Source organism: Mustela erminea, chromosome 12 (genome assembly GCF_009829155.1).
Source record: "Mustela erminea isolate mMusErm1 chromosome 12, mMusErm1.Pri, whole genome shotgun sequence".
Classification (NCBI taxonomy): Eukaryota; Metazoa; Chordata; class Mammalia; order Carnivora; family Mustelidae; genus Mustela; species Mustela erminea.
In genome coordinates, this window is record NC_045625.1 from 11,247,240 (window position 1) to 11,270,051 (window position 22,812).

Consider the following 22,812-nt stretch of genomic DNA (forward strand, 5'->3'; position numbering starts at 1 on the left):
TGGGCACCACTGTTCACTCAGGGTGATCCTGGGAGACATGGGGTATGGAACCCCTCGAGAGCCTTGAAGAGAATGGCCTGACCAGTGCTCATGTCAGGGCCTTTTGGCCCCCAGCCGGGCTTTATCAAGTACTTAGCCACAAACATCTGGGCAGGAGTGGGGCCATTGGCCCAGGGTGGCAGGAACGTGGGGGCTAGGCATTCAGCCTTTCTGGAAGGAGCTTTGTAGCCTGGCACCTGTGGCTGGAGTTCAGATGTTACCAGAGGATTTAGATTTTCTTTTTTAAAAGAAGAAAAAGGAAAGAGCAGAAGAAAGCCTTGCCAGTGTCTGGTGGACTAAGGGGAGTGGATGGGGGCATGCAGGGGAGAGGCGGGCTGTGGTCGGCCACATGTGAAGCGCTTTATAAGCTCGGTATTTATTATTTCTTGCTCACCATTAAAATCAAATGTACTCGGTGCTTTTGTATTCAATACACATTTAACCCTGCCGACTTAGATTTCTCAGGTTTTAAATCCAGTGGGGAATTGGCTGGTTTCCCAACTTTCCCCACAAGTCCCCCTTGAACAGAGCTCAAAATCCCTGTTTAGCATTTTCTCCCCTGGCGCTGCTGGGATCCCAGCACCGGCGGGGCCTGTCGCCGTTATGTGTGTTGTGTGCGTGCGGTTTCTTACCCCCTCCCCAGCCTCCCGCCCCTCCCCAGCACCCCCCAAAAGACGGATGTGATCGCTGAAATATGACGGGCCGGTTGTCGGCACCGTCTTACGATTCGGGCTTCATTAGACCATTTTGTCTGTGTGTGTCGGTGCCTGGTTGTGGCTGTGTGTGTGTGTGTGTGTGTGTGTGATTCGCGCGCATACCCTCGACTCCCGTGCGTGCCTCTGTGAATGTGTAGTTGTGAGACTGTGTGAATGCCGGCGCCTCGAGGCCTCCGTGCATGTCTCGGGATGGCTGCCTGTGAGTATAATTTTGTGTCTGGCTTTGTCCACACTAGTCAGGTGTGTGTGACTCTGGGTGTGTCTGAGCTGTGCAGGTGACTGTCTCTGGGTCTGTTGTGCCTTCCTGTCTCTCCCCTGCCTCTCCGCCTCCCTGCTCCCCTCCCCCACCCCCTTCTCCCTGCTCTGTCTGTTTTATCATCCCTAATGAAGCAGTCTTCTCCATCGATCCTGCTGATTGCCAACCCATTCCTTTTGTTTGTTGGCGCTGAGCCATTCGGCGGCACTCTGACAGCTCAGCTCGTCTAATTAGCTCTGTTGTTCTTTTTCCCCATGTTTCACCACGTTGCAAGTTCAGTTGAAGTTGCCACAAACTTAATCCCCCCATTTCAGCCACAAGTTCACATTCCTCACCCGCCTTTATTGTAGCGAGCAGCAGCCATGTGCAAGGACAGGCTGACAGGCCTTCATAACTGAGCTTTGCTGGAACCCCCACCCCGGGACCCCCGGAGCAGGGCAGAACAGCTCCGTCACCCCACACCGCACATCCGCCCTCGTGGTGAAAAGCCTGGGGGAGCATTCCAACCCGGTGATCCTGCGCAGCAGCCTTGAGAGGGAGAGCGGTCTGGCTGTGGTCAGGGAGGCCGGCTTCGAGTTGGAAGGGTTGGGGGATCTAGCCATCCATTCATTCAGCAGTGGTGACCGAATGTCTGCGCTGTAGCAGGCCCCATTCTGATGACACCGATGAGAACAGCAGCATTCTTGGGCACTTCTTAGATTCCAAGCAACCTCATCCGTTTGTTCCTAAAAGTCTCGCTGGGTGACCACCGCAACGCGAGGCAGCTCTGAGCAGGATGCTAAGCGAGGGTCAGGCCATCTTAGAGATCTTAGATGGCGTCTTCTAATTCAGAGATGCCCCATCCCTGTCTCCTTTCTGTTATTGATAAGGTCACAGAGAAGCCACCGTGTATGCCAGCTCCTTGCTGGCGCTTTCCCTGTGACATCTCGTTGGACCTTCGTTCAGAGGAACCCCGCGGAAGGAGACCACAGATTTGGTGGAACGCATTTGGCCGTTACCGCACCTCTGATTTGCCAAACAAGGCTGAGATCATACTGGCCACTCCACAGGAAAAACTCTGGTTAGATCAGACATGCGGAGACCCGAGAGCTTGGTGAAACTCTGCAAAGACTTGTCTTTCATGCAGCCAACTTCTGTAATCTGTGTTCTCCAGCCATTATGCTAGTTGCCCACAAATTGCTAAGGGGGGCCCGGGGGTTCAGGAGAGAGGGCAGGCACTGAATGGGACATGTGTGTGCTCTCCTTCCCTGTCTTGTTGGGGAACCTTGACAATTATGGCATTTAATTTACCTCGGCCCCTTGTCTGCAGAGAGAAAGCAAACCCCTACACTGGGATGTCCAGGCATTTTTATTGGCAGCAAAAGTCACAGACAGACTTTCTTGGTTTAGCTCTCTCTAGTCCCCCTCTGGCATTGGAAATGCTCAGAGATGATGGTGCCAAATTTAAAGCCATGTAATGTTGATTGAACCATACGAGGATTTTATCCTTGTAAGGGCACCCTCAGATTCTTAGACTAACTCCCATCACAGGCGATGGTCGGGGGGGGGGGGGTGTCTTTTCCTGTAGGCCCCCATCTTGGCTTTCAGATGCAGCGGATCAGGAAGAAAAAAGAAAAAAAAAACCCACCCCATCTTGTTGCTGTAGCCCAGCTGTGGATTAATTAGGAAACTGTACTTCACTGTGCAGTACACCCGCCGCCGAGCCTCAAGCTGGGTCCCCATGAATGCAGGAGCTCCATGGGGCATGCAGTGTCCAGGCTGAGTCCTGCTCAGGACTGCCCAGAGATGGCCAGGGGAGCAGAAAAAGGATTTTTATTGGCACTCTGTAATGCTACCATTTGGTTTATTCCCCCCACCTGACTCAGAAGAAAATAAGCACTGTAGGATTCCGTCGTAAAAAAGAATGAAATGAGCATGTGTACTGTAGAGTTCAAGTCCAAGTGAAACCTTTTTGTTCTACCAGACCAGTTTCAGGGTTCTTGAAGAAGTGGGAACTTTTCATAAATGAGGGCCTCTGTGTTCTGGGTCCTGCATGGACAGCATCTTGTTGAACTCCCACGGCAGCCCTGCAAGCAGTCAGGTGGTGCTGTCCCCTATCTGCAGACGAGGAAACCAAGCTCTTCAGAAAAAGCTTTCCCACTTGAGGGGACCACAGAAGTCTGGGTCGTGTGTCTGCTGCAAATTCAGTGGCAACATTCTCGAAATAAGCAGAGCTTTTGAAGCCTGTACCATGCAAATGCCTCAGGGTTTATTTGGGGGCTGGGGGATCTAGATCTGCAGAATGTTCCTGAATGGCTTTTCCAACTCACTCCTTGGGGCCTTTCCCCCGTGCCCGTTCTAGGTACGCCCGCCCCGTCCGCACGTCGTGAAGAGACCGAAAAGCAACATCACAGTGGAAGGCCGGAGGACTTCTATCTCAAGCCCTGAGCAGTGAGTACCCGTTGCTCCCCTCCCCTCTGTCTGCCAGAGCCTGAGCCCAGGGGGCCAGGCCTTCGTGCTGCAGCCGTGGCCTTTGAAAGGCTCCCTGGCCTGAGCGGGTGTTTCAACAAAGAGGTCAGTTGGGGAGCTGGGCTTGATCTTCCATGTCGGCTTTTGCTAGCAGTTGTCACGCCTGCAGGAGACCCCAGAGACCAGGGAGCCAGGCCTCTGGGCTGTGTTTTGAGTGGCCACACCCGAAGTGTACTCAGACAGGCTCAGAAGAAGGTTCCAGGCCTGGGTCAGCAGGGGAGAGCTGGGACCCGATCGAGGGGGCAATCTGTTTAACAAGAGGCCACCACTCTCCCAAGCCTGGGGTGCTGGAGGGCTCTGCAGCTTGGATTCAGACCCAGAACTGTCCTGGTCCACCGCCCCATCCCCAGCAGTACCTTTGCTCACCTGGGCCGCCGCATTTGTTTCATTCGGACTTGGCTTCTCTGCTTCCCTTCTGGTCCGGAGGGGCCCGGGCTGGGTGTTCTGCCAGAAACTAGCGCAGGGCCCGGTTCGGAGTCCCGTGCAGGATAGATGCTGGAGGGAGGGGGTGAATGACGAGGCAGGTGCACCAGCGATGCCTGGAGATGGAGCTGCGCACAGCCCCAAGTCCAGAACCCTCTGCCCTTTGTTGCCAAGGCCCACGGCCTAGGGCTCTGCCCAGACAACTCAGCAGCTACACACTGGCTTCTTGGGAGGCTTTGAAAAAGTACACGAAATCGACTCAGTCCGGGGTTTGTTAGGGGAACCGTACGGTTGCCCCAGGGACCCTGAAGTCCCTCGGGTGAGGAGAGGAATGCTTCTCCTGTCTGCTTTACTTGCAGAAAAGTTGTCAGGGAAAGAAGCTAAGGGAAATGGCAGGCCCCAGCCAGGGAAGGAGCCAGAAGGAAGAAACAACTCTGAAAGGTCACGCTGTGGCCTAACCGGGGCTGCAGTGTACTTCAGCTCTTCTAGGGCTCTCTGGCTTACAGCCTGGCCTTGCCTGAGACCACTGTGTTCTTAGAGAGCCAGCCTACCTGGGCCTGCTTACAGCTGCCTGGACAGCAGTAGGAGACTCTGTGTGTGTGTGTGTGTGTGTGTGTGTGTGTGTGTACGCACATCTTGAAAGATGCTTGATTATGCAAAATTTGTAAGAGAGGACTCCTGAAGTTGGTTGTAGGCATAACTGATCCCCTGCACAATAGGACGGTGGGAACATGAAGGACTAAGTCCCTGGCCACCGCTGGCATGGATTATGATTGCCCCCTTGTGGAGAAAATGCCATATAGCTTCAGAGTGCCTCAGACCCCAAAGATTTCTCCTTAGGGAGGGATGAAATGAGTTACTTTTCTTGAAAACCATGTCTTTAAAACTGGGCTAAATCTTTAAGATGCTGTGCGGGGAGACAGGGTCACTGGCCTGTGGATACTGAAATGCAAACCCAGAGTGTCCTTGCTTTGCCCAAGAGCACACCAGACCAGCAGCGCTCCACGTTTCACTGAAAAGCATTTCCCATGCTGTGTCCGGGTCACCGAGTAGAGGTCGGAATTCCTAATTATGTTTATTTATGCCATTGCTCACCCAGCCCCATGACAGGGGACGTGTCTTCAGTACAGGCCAGAGAGCCAGTGTCTGGTTGGTAATCCTGTCCCCCTGGGTGTCAGCACATCTGGGCCCATGTCACTTTCCGTTTCTTTTTGCAGTGTGCCTTGTTTGGATGTCTGTTCAGGAAACGTTTGGGGTTGAAACAAACCAATGGGAACATGGGAGCGAGTTTAGGGAGTTGGCACACTGGCAGCGATCAGAAACAAATGAGAACTTCTCTGTGGCCAGGGCTCAGCAGCCCCAGCCCTCCAGGTGATCAAGGTGCACGTTTGGGGATATGATTCCGAGAGTTTCTGTTCACAGTTTTTAATGGTGTGTGGGGGGGGGCTGTTCTCCAATAATACCAGTGACATCTCGGTACAACTGGGGTATTTTCCTGCATCTCTTCCCATGCTGCCTCCCCACCCCCACCCCCCACCCCCACCCCCCGGTGTGCTCCTCGATTTCCAAATACCATGTCACAACGGCACTTGGATGTGTTTTTCTCAACTGTCATCAGCTCCAGCTGGCAAGACCAAGTTCTTGAAACACAGGAAGCATCCAGCGGAAAATATTTTAATAAAACAGACTCCTCATAAAATATTGTTCTGCGGGGGAAAGAAACCAGCTCCACCAATCTGTCAGCATTGTGCTGGGAGACACGAGAAGACAAGCCGGCAGGCAGGAGCCAGATCCTAATGGGCCTTTGTTGCGGGTGGTTCCGTGTGGGGCACATGGACTCCGTGCCTGGCCCTTTAATCTGGCCTGGATTTTCTGGACTCACGGATCTTTGTCTCCACTGGGAATATCAAAGTACACGGCAACTTAGAGGGTTTGGCCCGCAGAGAGAGATACGGGATCTTTGAAGTGGCGAGAAGGGTTCAGTCGTCCCGACTTCTCGCCCCAACTCTCACTTCCAAACAGCACATTAAATAATTAACTTTGTGGACAGCAAGACGGAGCTGATTAACAATAAGACGGTCTCCCTGGCCTCCCGCAGCAGCTCAGCGTCTGGAATTCATCAAGGCCCGGTAGCGCCAACTGCCAGCTCTGCGGCCGGGCCCTCCGTTGGATCCAGTTTTTTCCTTCCAGATGATGTCCATCTGTCCATTCACGCATCCGTTCACTCAGCAGAGAGCTTCGCAAACCGACCAGGTGTGAGCGCGTTGGGATATTTAAAACAAGGCCTTTAAAGACAATGCCCTCGCTGACTCTTTTGTGACTCGTGTTTTCCCGAAACAAAATTTCTCGTATGTCAGGTGTCCTTTCCTCATCAAAGGTGGGTGTCCTCGCCCCTTTAAAGCCATCCGATAACAACAGAAGAACGCTTCCGAAAGATTTCAGGGGAAAACATTCCCTCTGTTTTTCAGCTAATACTTGTTAATTAATATTCAGTGACTATTTCTCCTCAAGAAGTACTAGCTACTTGCATTATTATTCAGGACGGGCTGATGGAAGGCCCTGAGGGTTCCCTAGGGTGAGAGCTTGGGCTAGGAGGGGTCAGGCAGCACGGGCTGTGGGTCAGAGGCCGCCCAACAGCAAGTGCAGTCGAGCACCTCTTGTGTTCTAGGCCCTCTTCGACTGGTGTTTGTTTCTTCTTGCACCGAAGGGGAACTCAGCAAATATATGTGCTCCGTGTTCCCGGGTCACCCGGCTAGAAGGTGGCAGAGCGAGGACTCCAGATGCTGCTTGATTCATTTTCTCAGCTACACTCTGCTGCCCGCGGGGGTCCCTTGTCAGTTTGGCTTTGCCTAGAGAGACGGTTCTGGGTCCTGTGTCCTAAGATGACTTTCCCCACATGCCTCTCTTCTCTGATTCCTCAAAATCAGGAATTGGAGCTGTTCTGTCCACCAGTGTTCCCTGGTGCCTGAGTGTTTCTACCGGGAGAAGGAAAGACAAGCAACACTGACTGAACATCCTTGGGACTGTGAAGGGGAGGTGGTGGCTTTCCCATCTAACAGGGAAACTGAGGCTTAGTGGGGGACTTTCTAGTAGAACTAGCGCAGGGTCTGCAGGCTAGAAACTGGTAGCATCAGCTGACACAGACCTCACCCCTTCCTCTCTACCATCCAGCCTTTTTGTCGAGAACCTAAGTAGGACCAGGAGCTACTCTGAGTGATGGGGACAGTGGTGGCTGCAGGGGGCGCGATGTGGTTCCCGTCTCCCTCCCGCGAACGGTCGTTTCAGCCGCAGTGTGCGTGGCTGTCAGGCCCCAGCTTACATTCCCCTCAGGACTGCCCAGCCGTCAGGATCACGCCCAGCATGCAGAGGAGGCCAAAGGTAGGGAGTCACCTGCTGGTCCCCAGGCGCCCCTCTCTGCCAGGCTGCCTGTCATTTGTTCCCCACAGCAGGGGTCAGGCAGTACCCCTCTCAGAGTCCAGGAGGGTGCACAGGGATGTGGTCAGCCTCCACCTTGTTTAACCTCAGCAGCCCAGAAGGGGGCAGCTCGCTGTCTTCTGAGCCTTAATGGCCAAGAGGCTGACAGTCAGGGTAGCTCAGAGACGCACCCGGGGCAGACCAGCTGCACAGCCTAGACTCGTGACCACACACCTCTGTCTCCCCTCCGGCGGGTGGGCCCCACAGCACCTTCACGGGGGTCCTGTCTGCGGGCTGGTTATTTGAAGTTTCGTTGTACTGAGTAGGAGTGGTCCAGAGTCAGGCGCCGAGGGCCCACCAGCCACCTTCCGGCTCACCTGGCTGACCGGATTTGTACAAAATCTGCTCTTTTCAAACAATTTCTGTTTGTCTGTAAAAATAACCCGATAACCTTAGAATCCAGGAGTTTGAGAAAAGAGACAAGTTCGTTCTGAACCTCACTCCTTGTTAGCAATTCTGCAGCTTCCCCTCCGGGGTTTGTCCTGTAGATCATTTGCAGAGCCGCAGTCTCCTTGCTGTACTCCAGCCACTGGACTCGCCCCGTGTCCTTGTAACCCCCGCTGCTCACAGCTGTGGCAGGATCCCGCTTGGTGTGCGGGCGTGGTCCGCATCACTACACCCCTCATACTGGTCTGTAGATTGTTCTAGGGGTTCATGAACATGAAACACCAAAATAAATACCCTTGCTCTTAAAGCTTTTCTCATTTGATACCACTAGGGCATGGGACGATTAACAGCTACCATTAGCCAAGAACTGCCGGCTAAGCATCTTGCGTACGCCATTTCATCTAATCCTCCCAAGAAATCCGGAGGAGTAGGTATCGTTAGCTCGATTTTATAGGAGTAGCTGCGACCCTGAGAGGTTGTCATGGCCCTGTACCACAAGTTCTAGAGGCAGACTTCTTCTGTTCCATGTTGCTAAAGAACTTGCTAAAAGAATTGTACCACTTTATACTTCCACCAAAACTCTGGACTCTCTGGGAATCTGGGTCTGGGGGACCCAGAGGAACATGCATTAGAAATCCTTCTGAGCAAGGAGAAATCCTACGGGTTGCTCTGGCCGGACAGACAGTCTGTGTACCAAACTGCCGGCCCACGCCGCTTAAGGATGGCAGTCTCGTCATCCAACTTGCACCACGTGACCCCAGCACCCAAAGCCCCAGAAGATTAAAATAAGATCAGAAGAAGCTGCCAGAAGCATTTAGTGAGAGCTCTGCCCAAAGACGAGGTCTCAAGAACTCTGCAGCTGTGTCTCTTTGACCAGTGGGCACACAATGGGCTGCTCCCCGCCATCTCAAGACCTGGGCTTGGCACGGCCTCAGTGGTGCTGGCCATGGCTCACACACGGGTAGACCCCCTCTCTCTCCCCGCCAGGCCCAGAGCTGACCCAGGGGTGTGGTTGGTGAGCCACTAGGCTGGTGGGCTGGTGTGTGGGAGGCAGGGGGGACTCTGGCACCCCCCAGCGGCCAGCCAGAGACCCTGGGCAAGACTCTCCCCTCTTTTTTCCAACACAATGACTGTTCATATCCCAAAGAGCACAGTTTGGGAAACTGCCCACAGGAGCCGCCCTAGCATCCTAAGGTGGCTGGTACACTGGTCTCCCCTCCCACAGCGGCCTAATGCTCACCCTGGTGCCTCCCCATGAGCTGGACCCTCCCCTCCCCATGCCCACAGTCCCCCCGCTTCCCCGGATACAGCGCCGACCTTCCACGTTGCAGTATTCCCTTTACGTGACACACAGGCACGTGTGCACACATGCAGCCCGCCCTCGCCCCCCCCCCCCCGCCCGCCTCCTTCCCCCGCCCACCACCTGGGGGCCTGGGAGCTCCTCCAGGGTAGGGCCCTTTAGCTTTGACTCTTGGGCTCCTGGACCAGAGCCTAGGCCAGACCTCTGCTCTGGGATGTTTCCTGAATGAATGAACAAGGGAATCACTGAAGGCCCCCTGAAGCTTATAGGCCAGCGCCCTGGACATGGGGAAGGGGTGTCAGTTAACCATAAACATGTAAAGAGCACCTACTACATGCCACGTGTGATTCGGTTGTGACTCTGAGGCTACCTGCCCCTCTCCCGCCCAGAGCCATTTAAGAGCCAGAAACTGTCACCCGCCCCAGGAGCCAGTCTCCAAGATGCCAGCTGGGCCCTGGGCCCCGGGGGTGGGGACAGCTGTCTAGGTACTACCCACTGGCAGCCTTCCAGGACCTACTCCCTGAGTGGCCAGGAGTCCAAACACCAGAGCAGAAGGTCTCAGACCCAATTAGCAATGTGAGAGGCCCCTGACCCAACTCAGGCTCCCAATTCCCTCTCCAACAGTGGGTTCTGGGCCCTGGAGACAAAGCCATGCCAGGAGCCAGATGTGGGTCTGAGCCCAGACTGAAAAGCAGGAACTGCCACGGAGTCCCCAGGGATGGGCAGCAGCAGGAAAACACAGGTTTCCCTCATCCGCAGCCACTTTTGCCTGACAGCCAAAGGGAAGGACCTCTCCAAGGAGCGGTGGCGACAGGAGTTAGTGCCCCACCCGCAAGACTTGCTGGTTCCAGCCTCCTCCGAAAGCTTTGCCACCTCACCTGAGCCCCTCCCTCTTCCCGGCATCACGGCGCCACGTCTCATCCCTGTTTCAGGCTGGCACTTCCACATGTCACCTTGGTTAACCTCCCCACACCCCAAAAGTCTTCGCGGTGCAGGTGTTTTGGCCTGTTCAGCCATGAAGGAAGCAAGGCTCTAACACAGGTGGAATGACCTACCTTGGATCCAAAATGTGCACCCACGCCCGCGTCCACCGCTCTCTCACCAGACACCCTGCCCTCCACCACGGCTCCCACGGTCCCCACGAAAGACTCGGGCTCATGGCAGGCAAAGGCCATCTTCGGGGAGAGAGGGGCAGTTGGTTCTCACAATCTATACAGCTTCCTTTCCAGATAGGAAAAGTGTGGAAGGTGGCCCCATCCCCGCAAGGTGTCCCCATCCCCATCTTCCCGCTACTAAGGAGCCCGAAGAGTGACACAGTAGAGTGAAGCCCTTATCCTGCGTTCGGGCCTCCCCACCCATGTGTGTGTGTTCACCCAGGGGCCCGGGAAGGACTTCTCAGGGTGTCTGGAGGCAGGGGTGAGGACATGTGAAATTGACACTGGTGATTTTTTCAAAGAAGGAATGAATGAGTGTATGATAAGTACAGTGAGTACAGTGAGGTTGATAAAGTGGTCAAACAGATGGACTCACACAGATAGAAAGGCAAAGGGCCTAACAAGCCCGAGAGCAAGAGAGATGGAGCCAAGCCAGTAAGGTCCCCTGCTGCCTCCACAGCCCCCACATCACCCCCTGACCCCTCCTGTTGTCTCAGTCCTCATGCAGGTTCAAGACCCTCCACCACCTGGTGTCTGCCCACCCTGCCAGCCCCTTTTCTCGAAACCCCCACCCTAACCTCAAGCCCCTTGTGCCCAGTCCTCCCAGGGACACCTGCCGCCGCCTCCGTACTCATGACTGAAAGCGCAGCTCCCGCCTCACCTCCCAAGGGAGCCTCCTCCGAGACCCCCTGAGCCAAGTATACCCCCACCGCTGCCCTCCGGCAGAGCAAGTCCCCAGGGGTGTGAGAAAAACCCGATCTCACAGCCACCTGTCCCCACAAGGCCAGTTCACCTGACAGGCAGAACTGGTGATCATGACTCATTACAGCAGTGATTCTGTCTTACTGTTTCACAGTAGAGACTCACATACAGCGGCGTGGAAAGACCCAGTGTCCAGCAGGTTCTCTGTCTGTCTCCTCTTTCTCCTTGGGAATGGTCCTAGCCGTTAGCCCAGGTCACACAGAGGATAGCGCCAGCGCCGGTCCAGAGCTTCCCCTCCGTGGGTCTCACACTACGCTCGTTTCCCTCAAAGACCACCCTGACTTGCTTTGGAGTCTTGTTCTATTGTTTTCACCTGTGCACATGCGCAAGCGTGGTCTGGGGTCCCGGCCCCACACTACGGTGATGGGGAGATGGTGTGACCGGATCCCAAGACGGGTTCTGTCCAGTCATTCTGACATGCTGTGATAGGCCAGGCTGGGGACCACTGACCTTGACCAGGAAGGTTTCTGAAGGCAAGAAAATTATATTCATCCTCGAATGCCTAAGGAAGACCCTTCACAGGATGAAAATGCGCAGAATCTATTTGCTGGCAGGTGAACGTGGTCTGTTGGTAGTAATTGAGTATGTACTGTGGTGCGAGGCATGAGGCAAAGCCCTTTATGAATAATTCCATTCAGCTTTTCGAAAACCCCATCAGGAGGGATGTAGGATCCCCATTTTACAGCTAAGAAATTGAGGTGCAGGGAGGTGTAAAATGACTTTTGAGCTCATCTGGCTGGGAAGTGGGGGATGGTGCAAAGCGGGACAGACTGGCATCGCTGGGCAGGCAGGACCTGGCCTCGTCCTGGGGCCTGTCCCCACTCATCAGCCCAACCAGAGCCTCGTCATCGGAGGATGCCAGGGTGGCCGAGACATTTACCAAGGAAAGATCCTTTGTGCTGGAGTGAAAGGATCCTTTAAAAATGATCACCAGCTCCCCTCGTTACCTCCGGAGACCAAGTCCTTGCTGATTTTTTTTTTCCCCTTCTTTATCTCAAGTACATTTAAATGTCAATTAAATTTGAAATATCTACATTTGTCAGCATTTCATTTTGGGCCAGCGTGACGTGCTGCTGATTTGTCCACACGATGTGACACATGAAAAAAACTCTCAAGATGCAGATCTTCCTCATTAAAAAATAAGCCCGTGCGATCCCGGCGAGGCGGAGAGCCACAGAGCACGTCCCTGCTTCCTGATGCCGTGTCTCTGACATGGTATTTAAAAAGGAACAGCCGCGCCTGTCACCACTGTCACACGCGCCCGCTAACCGGCGACACGTTAAACCAAACATTAGAAAGGGTTCGGGAAGTCATCTGCATGGGAACTCCGAGCCGAGATGAGGTGGGCAGAGGCGGGAGCAGCCGTGGGAGGCGATGGGGTCTGAATGGTGATGGACAGCGGGCCTTTCTTTCTTGCCAAGACTCTGGCAGCCCTCGCCGGGTAGCCAAGTTCACCACGACCTGCCTTTTCACAGACAGCTCTTTGTGTGTAAGAAAATCCAGGCGAGTGGTGGGTGGCAGACTGCAGGGTAGTCGCTGAATTGGGTTAATGAGGGAAGAGGTACACTTTTTTTTTTTTCCCCCTCATATTCTGCCTTAAGCTAATAAAAAATTTAAACCTGGACATTTTCAACGATTCGTCCTTTATCTCTGACAAATATCTGGCTGTATGTTTCCTAGGAGGACATGAGCAGCCGAATTTAAATAAGTTTATTTTGAAATCTCACTTTTTATTAAAAGTAGAAGGGGGAACGCCGTAGCCCTTCTTTCATTGTTTCAGGTCCGCAGGACTGAAGAGGCAGGACCCCGAAGTGGTTTCGAGTCGGGCAGACCCAGATTCCTGGCTCTGCCGAGAGCCGCTGTGTGACAGTGGGCCGGTGACTACGCCTCTCTGAGCTTTGGCTTTTCTGTCCGCAAAGGGAGGATGTGACCAGGAATTAATGAGAAACTGTACAAACAGCATTTAGCCTAACACTTGTAAGTACAGCCTGTCTCCCCACCGTCATCCGTGTGGCCCGAAGCCTGAAAAAAACACCGATCGGACCAAACCACCCCTGGCAAGGTTCTCTGTCACTCTGGAGAGAGAGATGGTGTGTTAAGGAGACACCCCGGGCCTCTTACTGAAGCCACAACCCAACCCAACCCGCCTGGCCTGGCCAGGAAAGCTGACTGGTGAGGGAAAGTGGTTTGTGAGCTGGAAGCTGAGGTTCCCTCTTCTCCCTCTGGCCCCACCCCCCGGGCCCGCTTCGCCACCACACCGGTGTGGGAGGACACGGGATTGGACAGGACCGTGAACTCCAGCAGCCTGGCTGGGTGAAGCCACGGTCCAGCCCAGCACAGAGGCTCTCTGCTCGCACGTGAATCCAGACACTCCTGGCAGCTCGTGTGCGGAGCTGCGATCTCGGCTTCCTCGTCAGAGCCAGAGGAGGGGAGCACGCTCGGACGGGTGCGCGTCCCCCTCACACACATCTGCCACCAGCCTGGCTGACGGGGACGTACCCCAGCGCTCAGCCAGCACTGGGTCTGCTCCTAACAAGCGCTCCGGAAGTACATCTCAGTTGGGTGTGCAGATGGATGGACGGATGGACGGATGGACAGATGGACTAAATGACAGGCTCGTCCTCCATAAAATCAGTGCAGCGAAGCCTTCCCGCTAGGCTGCTGGGAGGGGTGGAAGTCACCCATGGGACGCCCCTCGATGTTAACGTAAACCTTTTTCCGAGATTCCCGCCTGCTCCTCTACCCCCAAATGTGGTCCCATTCTACCCTCTCAGCATCTCAGAGGACAGATGAGGACCCCAGGGGACACTTTTCTGCTGCGACCGCAAGTGGATGGAAGGGACGGGTGCTGTTCTGGGGCTCCGGGAAGATGGGGGTTGGGGTGGAGCCTGCCTTGTCTCCCCAGCGCACTGGCTTCCATTCCTGAGATCAGGAACCTCCATTGCACAAACGTGCCACACGTGGGGGTCAAGAGAAGGACAAGCCAGGCCACTGCCCTTGAGGACCTCGACTCAGAAACGGAACTGCAGGAAGTTCAGGGATACCGATAAAGTGCCCCAACACGCAGCCAAAGGGATGCGAACTCCATCTGGGGGAGGAATCCAGCTGGGAGTTCCAGGAAGGCTTTCGAGAACACCAAGTGAGCCGGGTCTTCAGACCGAAGAGCAGTCAGTGCCCCAGGCAGAGGCGACGGGATTCTGTGGGGTGTGCAGGGGAGGGCAGGAGGAGGCAGCAGAAGTGGACAGGGCTGGGCAGACAGCACAGTGTCTACCCTGCATGGAGCCTGGGCTTGGCCCTGCTTACCCGGAGCCCTCGCCCCTGCCCACCCAGCACATTCCACAATCTCCCCAGTGTGGAGCTTGAGGCCAGGGTACCTGTCTACCCCTCTAGCCCTCCTCACCTGCCCGGGAAAGCCACGCAGTGCTAGAAGTGAGTGCATCCCCCTAACTTCTAAATGATTGAGTAAACCATTCTGTAAATGTCTGAACCTCATTGTTCTGAACCCTTGAGTGAGTAACGGGTTTACTCACCACACAACCAATGCCCTCGGCATCGCTACTGGGGCCATGCATGTGCGGGCGTTAAGCTGGAGAGTGACAAGGTTGGGTCGGTGATGCACAGCAGGGTTCCAGGGGCTGCATGGAGTGGCCCTTTTTGCCACACCGTGTTTTAGGTCCCAGGGGATGTGGCAGGAGCTGGGCGGCCTTGATTCTGTGGGTCACATCATCCTGCCCTCTTTCCTGACACCAGAGGAAAACACGCGACCTAAGCCAATGCTCTCTCTGGTCCAGGAAGGGCCGTTACCATCCAGGGAGGTTGCCTGGGCAAGGACAGGAGTTTTGTGACCCGCCATCTCCTTATCCCTGTGCACAACCCTGGCCAAGCGGCTTCCCTTCTCTGAGCCTTGGTCTCCGCTTCAGTATGAGGACAAAGCTCTTAGCCTGCCTGACGTGCAGGGATAACACGAGGAGGGAGAGTCAAGGCGGGCACGGGCCGGGGAGCTCTGCGGCGCTGGGGGCCAGCCCTGGTTCTACTTACAGAAGATGAGCGCATCGCTGGAGACAACTGGCTTGGCACCTGACGGCAGGTCATGGCACAGCCCACTCTCCGGGTCCCTCACCGCCCTCCAGCGTGGTTCCCATTCACTTTTTTGCCATGAGCTGCGTCAGAAAGCAGAGAAAGGACCTGCTCTGTCCAGGGATGGGGGGAGAAGAGACTGCCCCCAGCTCGGACACCCCTACACTTCCCGCCCCACACTCTCCCAAACTTCCCCCCGCCCCTGGGGATCCTTGGAGCCTGTCTGGCCAGCCGCACGTGCAGGCTGGAGCCGCGGCTGGGGGGTGGGGGGGCCCAGATGGGACCCGAGCTTGCTGGGTCCGGCTCCCCTCTCGCAAGCCGTCCACTCGTGGGCCCGGGTCGGTGTATAATTCATGACGGCCGCGTGGACTTTCTCGGGGCTGCGCGGTGTTTGTGTTTATGGAGGTAGAGCTCACAGGTGGCTGACAAGGGAGATGTATTTTTTATAACAATGAATATTTAATTTCCACATCACAGATGAAAAGACTCTCTGAAGAGGCGTGCGAGAGAGACTCAGGAGAGCAGCCGCTAATCAGGAGGGGGCCCTCTAGCCCGAGCCCCTCCACGTGGCTCACTTTCTTCTGTAACTTTCTGTTTTTATGTTTTCCTGCTTACTGAAGTTGATACGCACATTGTAGAAAGTGCAGAAGACACGGAAAAATTAAAGGAGGCAGGGTGGGGGGATGTCACCCTCGAGCCCCCTAGCTTTTGTCGACAGGTACATACGACCCTTTCCAGTCTTTTTTCCCTGCCTTTTCTCATAAGCAGGTGAGAGAGAATGTAGTCTAATCACAGTTCTGCATCGTGGTGTGGAGATTTTTCTCTTTTATAAACATTCTGGGTGATGGGTGGTTCCTTTTTGGCCGAGGATACTGGAATTCACCAGCCTCCTATTGCTGGAAATGTAGGATGTGCCGTGTTTGAAGATGGTGAGCAAAAGCAGCAGTGCCCATCTTTGTGCATTGCTCTTTGCTACATTTGGGGTTATCTCAATGGAAGGGGAGGGGGTGAGGTCATAGGAGAGTGGATCACATGCTTGGCAAACACTCGGCTTCTTTCCTGTCTGGGACCAGCTTCCCCGCCTCGGGACCTGTCAGGCCTCCCGGGCCCTCCCCCCAGCCTTCTCCAGGGAGCCTCTACCTTAGGTTGGCAGAGGGAGCCCAGAGCCAGGCGCTGTGCCCAGAGGCCACCCCCTCCCACCCCGCCACGTGGCGTTCCGAGGGTACCTCCTAACCGCCTCTTCTCTCTTGTCTTCCTCTGCCCCAGCCTGGTAAAGCCCTTGCGACACTATGCGGTCTTCCTGTCCGAAGACTCCTCTGACGATGAATGCCAGCGGCAAGAGGGCCCGAGCTCTGGCTTCACCGAAAGCTTTTTCTTCTCCGCCCCCTTTGAATGGTCTCTCCTTTCTTCTTCCATTTCTCTGAGCTCAACTGGGTGACTCTCCTGGGCCGCGTGGGGGAGGGGGGCTGGTGTCGCTTGCCCTTGTGCGGGGGGAGGGCTGTCTGAAGCTGCTGCCTGCCAGTGCCCCCATGCCAGCCCGTGGGGTGAGGGCCCCCTTGTGTGCCCGTGCCCAGGACGGCCCTTCTGCCAGCCCCGCAGGCTCTGTGGTGAGGAGCCAGGGGGCGGGAGCTGAGTCCCTGGCCCTCCCCCAGGAGATTGCACTTGACTGTTAGCAAAAGTGGTTGTGGATGCCTGAGACCTCTTCTTATCTCAGCACATTTCCAAAAACTCTGGAGATGGAGGGTCAGATTTGAAGCTTAGAAAAAAACAAGAAAAAAAACTTACTGATAGGGAATGTGTGTATTATTGCTGACAGAGACAAGTGTCTTACTGATCTTCCTGACTGTAAGATAATTTTTATTGTTTATAACCTGAGCCTCATCTGAGTAAAAAGAAGGTTCACCCACAATCCAGCCATCCCCCAGTGTTAAGCTTTGGCAGTTTCCCTTCCTTCACTAGTTCTCTACCCACAAGTTTCTCAGGGCTGGGATTGAGCAAAGGGACAGTTTTTGTCCGTCTTTAATGGGAGCCCTTCAGGGAAGAGAGCTGCCCTTTGCTGAAACCCCCAGGGTCTTACAGAAGACGGGATTCATCCCTCTGCCCCCTCCCAGGTCCCTTCCCTTGGGCCAGACCTCTGGGCTCCTCAGGGCACCTGATAAACCCCCAGCTCTGCTCCTACCTCTGCCCCCCGGGGGTCGGAGGGTTCTGGCCCTTTCTGTCACTTGTGAGCACAGGCGTGTCAGTCCCCTCCTGATCCCCTCACGTAGAAAGCGGTGGCCTAGGTCAGTGCTGCCCAAACTCACATGCCACCTTCTCTGTATGTTTAATTTTTCTTTAAAAATTTTCTGTTAAAATTTTAGTAAGTTAACTTTGTCCTGAGCTGGGATATCTGATATCATTGGCCTAAAGTATCAATGATCATTTCTACTATTAGTTGAAATAAAGGCAGAACCACTGGAGTAAGAAATGCTCATCCATGTATCAGCTCAAAATCACCTTGCAGGTAAAAGTGCTCTGCCTGGGTGGCATCCAAGGACTCCCCACCACAGTGGGGTCTCCAGTGGGTCTCCTGTCTTTTTATTCATCGATGTCTTAATTATTTAAATAGTAATAGTGCTCACTTTCTTAGCAGGACCTATGAAAAGTACAGGCTTTTGCATGTGTGGGATTAAAAAGGCAGTGGCCCATATGTTAACTAAAGTTAAATAAATAAAAATAAATTGCACAGGAGAAGAAAAAAAGGTACCATCTTAAGTCAAAATAAAATGGTTTTTTCTGGAAGAATACATTTTTTTCCTGAAGTGTACGGAGCACTTGGACTTTTCTTTATCCCCTTCATTGTGTTCAGACTTGGTTAAAAGGTCTTTAATTCCTTGGTCAGATGCCTTAGAGTGAGTGGGGACTTTGAAGGCTGTCATACTTGGTGTCCATGGCTACCTTTCGCTGTGTAGCATAGGGTAAGTTACTTAGCCTCTCTGAACTTGAGTGAGATCCTGAAGGCTGATGTATCCTTGTGGAGAGATCTAGTATGTTCACTGAGCCCTCCCCTCAGGCCTGGATGGTCCCTGCCCTGGTTCCTGCAGGGGGGCCTTTGGGCCAGCAGGTGGCGCCCTTCCCCCACTTTACCAGAGCCTTGGGCAGTTTCTGCAGGAATGCAGAGGGCAGAGCCAACTCAGGGTTGATCCAGGCACCCTTCTCCATGTACCCAGTGGTTCCCTAGGGCTCAGGCTTGTGAGAAAGCAAAGTAAAAGAAGCCTTCTGTCACCTATGCCTGGGTCAAAGGTACAGAATGTTGTGAACAGCCTCTGTTAGTTGGTTCACGTAATTACCACCCCCACATGCAAGGGAAGTACATTCTGGAATGGGGAGAGGCCAAGGTTCAGAGAGGTTAAGAACCTTTTCCAAGGTCCCATAGCAAGAGATGTTAAGATCAGAGCTAGAACCCGTCAGCGCAGGCTGAGGCCCACACGGTTCCCTCTGGGGGTCCTCAGCCACCCTGGGTCCTGAGTCGCCCTGGGGACACTTTCCCCAGCTCAGTTCCCTCTGAGCTACAGGGTGATGGGAGAGCAGAGGCCTGGCTCTGGAATGAGCGGGCCCCCTCTTCCCTTTTCAGTCCTGTCCCGTTCCTCCGACCTTGCCCGGATGGCCTGCAAGCCTACTAGCCAGTTATGTGATGCGTCCTGTGGTTTTCGAGGGAATCAGGTGGCTCCCCTAGTGCAAATGAGTCCCACACTGAGCAGCAGACCCAAATGCGGCCCCAGGTCTGGCATAGGGCCAGAGCGCCCCTGCACAGACTCCAGCCCTCACAGGGGCCCCAGGACACTCTCCTGGCCCCATGGCTCCCAAGTGTGCCCGTCAAGGCCCACAGGTTCCTGGGGATGGGGGCTGCTTGCTCCCCCCATGGAGGCTCTGGGTGGGAGAACCCGCTGCTCTGCCCCTTCCCAGGCCTCAGCCCTACCGGACGCTCAAGGAATCAGACAGTGCGGAAGGTGACGAGGGAGAGAGCCCAGAGCAGCGAGCGCGGGAGCCCACGAGCCCTGCCCCGGCTCCGCCTGACCGGGCTGCCAGCATCGACCTTCTGGAAGACGTCTTCAACAACCTGGACATGGAGGTCCCACTGCAGCCACTGGGCCAGGCCAAGAGCTTGGAGGACCTTCGGACCCCCAAAGACCTGAGGGAGCAACCGGGAACCTTCGACTATCAGGTATGCTGCCCGCAGGGATGGGGACCTGCTAGGGCTGTCGCTGTCCCCACAGGAGGCAGGTACCCCCAGGGGACAGGGAAGGAGACCAAGGGAGAAACAGCAACTTTTCCCGGGTCCTCAGCCGATGCTCAGGGCCATTCTGCCTGCAAACCCTGCCAGGCAGGCCAGCAGCCAGGGATGGCTGTAGAAACGTTACTCCTGATGGAAATCAGCCCCTCGAGTCCGTGTGTGCATCGGGCAGAGGTGTGCTGCCGTGCCAGGCCTCCCTCCCGGGACCCCAGCCCCACCAAGTCTCCTTGGAGAGCCTCGGGGTTAGAATTCCTGGGTTCTGGATTATTTGCGTGGGACACTGATCGTCCATCGTGACTTGCAATCTGTCACACTCTCTCCCTGGGCCTGTTTGCCCACTTGCGAGTGGAGGCTGCTGGCAGAGTCGCTGCGTCTTTGGAATTCCCGAAGCTACCATAGTGAATGCAGCGATCCACACATGCCCTCCCACAGGGAGTTCGTGGTCCCTGCTGCTGACGCCCAGGTAGCGTCACTTGTGAGGGGCAGAGCCGGGACAGGAGCCCAGTCCTGTTTCTCTGCCTACCAAGGAAGACACCTTTGCCCTGGCCCCGTGCCTCGCTTGTCCTCAAGTTCACAGGTGATTAAAAGTGCTCACATGCTTTGAAAAGTGAAGAAGTCCCGGCCAGTAATGGTCAATAAATGAAGTCATTTTCCTAAAACTTGTTGGCAACACCGATGTCAAAGGACAGGGGCTTTTTCTGGAATCTCTTTGTGCAGTGAGAAAAAAAAAAAAAAAAAGCCCGGCATGGAGTCCGAAAAGTGAGGAAAACAGTGAGGAAAGCCTGGGCTTGGTATCTGGATAGGCCCGGGCTCTCTGCTGGTGACCTGGGCCTGGCTCCCCAGCTGCCCTGAGTCTCGGCGGGGCGGGAGGGTCCCGGGGAAGGGGCCCTGCTGCCTTCCAGTCTGTCCAAGTCAGTCACTGCCTCCCTCGCTCTCTCCCCCAGAGGCTGGACCTGAGCAGGAGTGACAGGAGCCGTGGGATGCCGATGGCCTTGAAGCTCACCCACCCGTACAACAAGCTCTGGAGCCTGGGCCAGGATGACATGGCCATCCCCAGCAAGCCCCCGGCCGCCTCCCCCGAGAAGCCCTCGGTCCTGCTTGGGAACTCCCTGGCTCTGCCCCGCATGCTGCCGACCCAGGACAGCATCCTGAACCCCAGTGACAAGGAGGAGGCACCCGCCCCCACTCCGGGCAGCATCACCATTCCCCGGCCCCAGGGCAGGAAGACCCCAGAGCTGGGCATCGTGCCTCCGCCCCCCACCGCCCGCCCCGCCAAGCTTCAGGCTGCCAGCGCTGTGCTCGGGGACTTCTCCTCAGAGCGGCTACAGGCTGAGCGGGAAAGGCGAGCTCCCCGGAGCCCAGCCCCGTTCCCTGGGCTCCTCCCCAGTGCTACCCAACAAGGACCCACCGAACTGCTCCAGCCGCTCAGTCTGGCCTCCGGGGCCACGGGCTCGGGCAGTGACGCCCTGCTGGCCCTCCTGGACCCACTAAACACAGCCTGGTCAGGCAGCCCTCTTCCGCCACGCCCTCCAGCCCCGAGTGTAGCCCCCTCATTCACTTCCCAGTTCAGCTTCCCACCAGCGGGGACCCCCACCCCGTTTCCACAGCCATCACTCAATCCCTTTATCTCCTCTGTGCCTGCGGCGCTGCCTGCCGTGCCCCTGGTCTCCACTGCGGCCGGGCCTTTTGGGGCCCCTCCTGCTTCCCTGGGGCCCGCTTTTGCCCCCAGCCTCCTGCTGTCCAATTCTGGCTTCTGTGTCCCACACAGATCTCAGCCCAACCTGTCTGCCCTCTCCATGCCTAACCTCTTCGGCCAGATGCCCATGGGTGCCCCCGCCAGTCCCTTGCAGCCCCTGGGCCCCCCAATGGTCGCCCCGTCAAGGATCCGAACGTTGCCCCTGGCCCGCTCAAGCGCCAGGGCTGCCGAGGCCAAGCAGGGGCTGGCCCTGAGGCCCGGAGACCCCCCACTCCTCCCTCCCAGGCCCCCACAGGGCCTGGAGCCAGCACCGCAGCCCTCTGCTCCTCGGGAGGCCAAAGACCCCTTTGAGGATTTGTTACGGAAGACCAGGCAAGATGTGAGCCCGGCCCCGGCCCCGGCCCCGGGCTCCGTAGAGCAGCTCAGGAAGCAGTGGGAGACCTTCGAGTGAGCTGGTCGCTGGAAGAGGGCAAGCAGGTCCCCTGCGCTGCGCTGCGGGCCGCTGTGCTCCCAGGCTAGCCGGCCCTGCTTCCCCTGCTGCTCTGGTTCTGCCCAGGTTCTACTGGTGGGAAGGAATGGGATCCCTCTCTGCCGCCCCTCCTCCCCTGCACACCACCCATCTCCGAGGTCTGGCTGCTAGAGAATGGTGCCAGTTCTGGCCTGGAAATGGGCCCAGCCCCTGGGCACCCCCCAACCCTGCCGCCACCCTTCCCCTGCACCCCAATTAGGTTTTGCACTAAAGCGGTCAGCTGGGCGAATGACTGTCCCAGACCCGGCCCCACCCGCCTTCCCCCTGGAAACCAGGAGCCCGAGGCTCCACAAGGCCTCTCCTCCCCAGCCCTGTTGGCCCACCGGCAGCCCGGCCTGCGCACCCCACCAAGACCAGCACAGGAGGCCATGTGGGAGCCTCGCGTGAGCGTGTCTGCACCAGACTCGTGTGGTTTGGAAGTTGGGAGTAAGGAGAATCGGCCTTAGGACGGGGCATTTCCAAACCCTCTCTAGCAATACGCACCCTCGCTCTTTCGTCAGTCTTCACCCCAGCCCTCAACCTTCAGTTTGTTCTGGCTTGGTAGGGATTGGGGCTGAGGGGTCCTTGGGAACCCTCTTAAAAGCCAAACCCAGCCGGGCAGCCGGCCCTGGCTGGGGGTTGGGGGCTGGGAGCACCAGCAACTCGGATTTGTAGGAGAAAAAACAGCAGCAGGTAAATCGAGTGCACTAGGAGGAGGCAGGCCGCCGTCCTGGACTCTCCCTCCGGCCGCTGGGGTTTCTCCAGCTCTCGTGTTGATCAGATGGGGCTCTGCCTCTCGTGCCTGGGACTGTGGGGGGCGGAGCTGAGAAGCAGGCACCCAGATTCCAACTGGGAAGACAAGCTTCATGCCACAGGCTGATGCAGGAGGCCCAGCCGCCCAGGCTCCCTGAGTCAGGAATGGCCAGGGGGCACTGAGCCCTTCTCTAGGCCCTGGTGGGGCGGACAGACAGCTTCTTGCGCAGAGACAGAAGGGCCAGGAGCCACCCCCTCCCCCGCCCACGTAGCATAGAAATTCCTGAGGCCACCGTCACCAAAGCTCAGTTGAACTGTTTTGTTATTGTTTCTTTTATCTATCTTTTCCTTTTTACTTTATTGATTTGATGAATCTTAAAATTGACTAGTTTCAATAAACCGAGTTAAAATACAGCCCAACCATGTAAGAAAACAACCATCTGAGACATGCAGGAAATTGTGAGCATTTTGACCTGATTTCTCATT

The 22,812-nt window shown here is 55.9% G+C and overlaps 1 protein-coding gene across 7 annotated transcripts in view; it reads left to right on the forward strand.

Moving 5' to 3' along the window:
• DENND1A (DENN domain containing 1A) overlaps positions 1-22,740 on the forward strand; it is a 492,434-nt gene extending 469,694 nt beyond the window's left edge. For 4 of the 7 annotated variants that reach the window (XM_032307638.1, XM_032307635.1, XM_032307636.1 and 1 more), the window contains 4 exons: positions 3,353-3,441; positions 16,363-16,491; positions 19,042-19,300; positions 20,314-22,740. In XM_032307638.1, the coding sequence (XP_032163529.1) occupies positions 3,353-3,441; positions 16,363-16,491; positions 19,042-19,300; positions 20,314-21,516 (1,680 nt within the window). In that variant the 3' untranslated portion in view covers positions 21,517-22,740. The other 3 variants (XM_032307639.1, XM_032307640.1, XM_032307641.1) reach the window with 2 other exon arrangements.
• Positions 22,741-22,812: the final 72 nt, after the last annotated feature.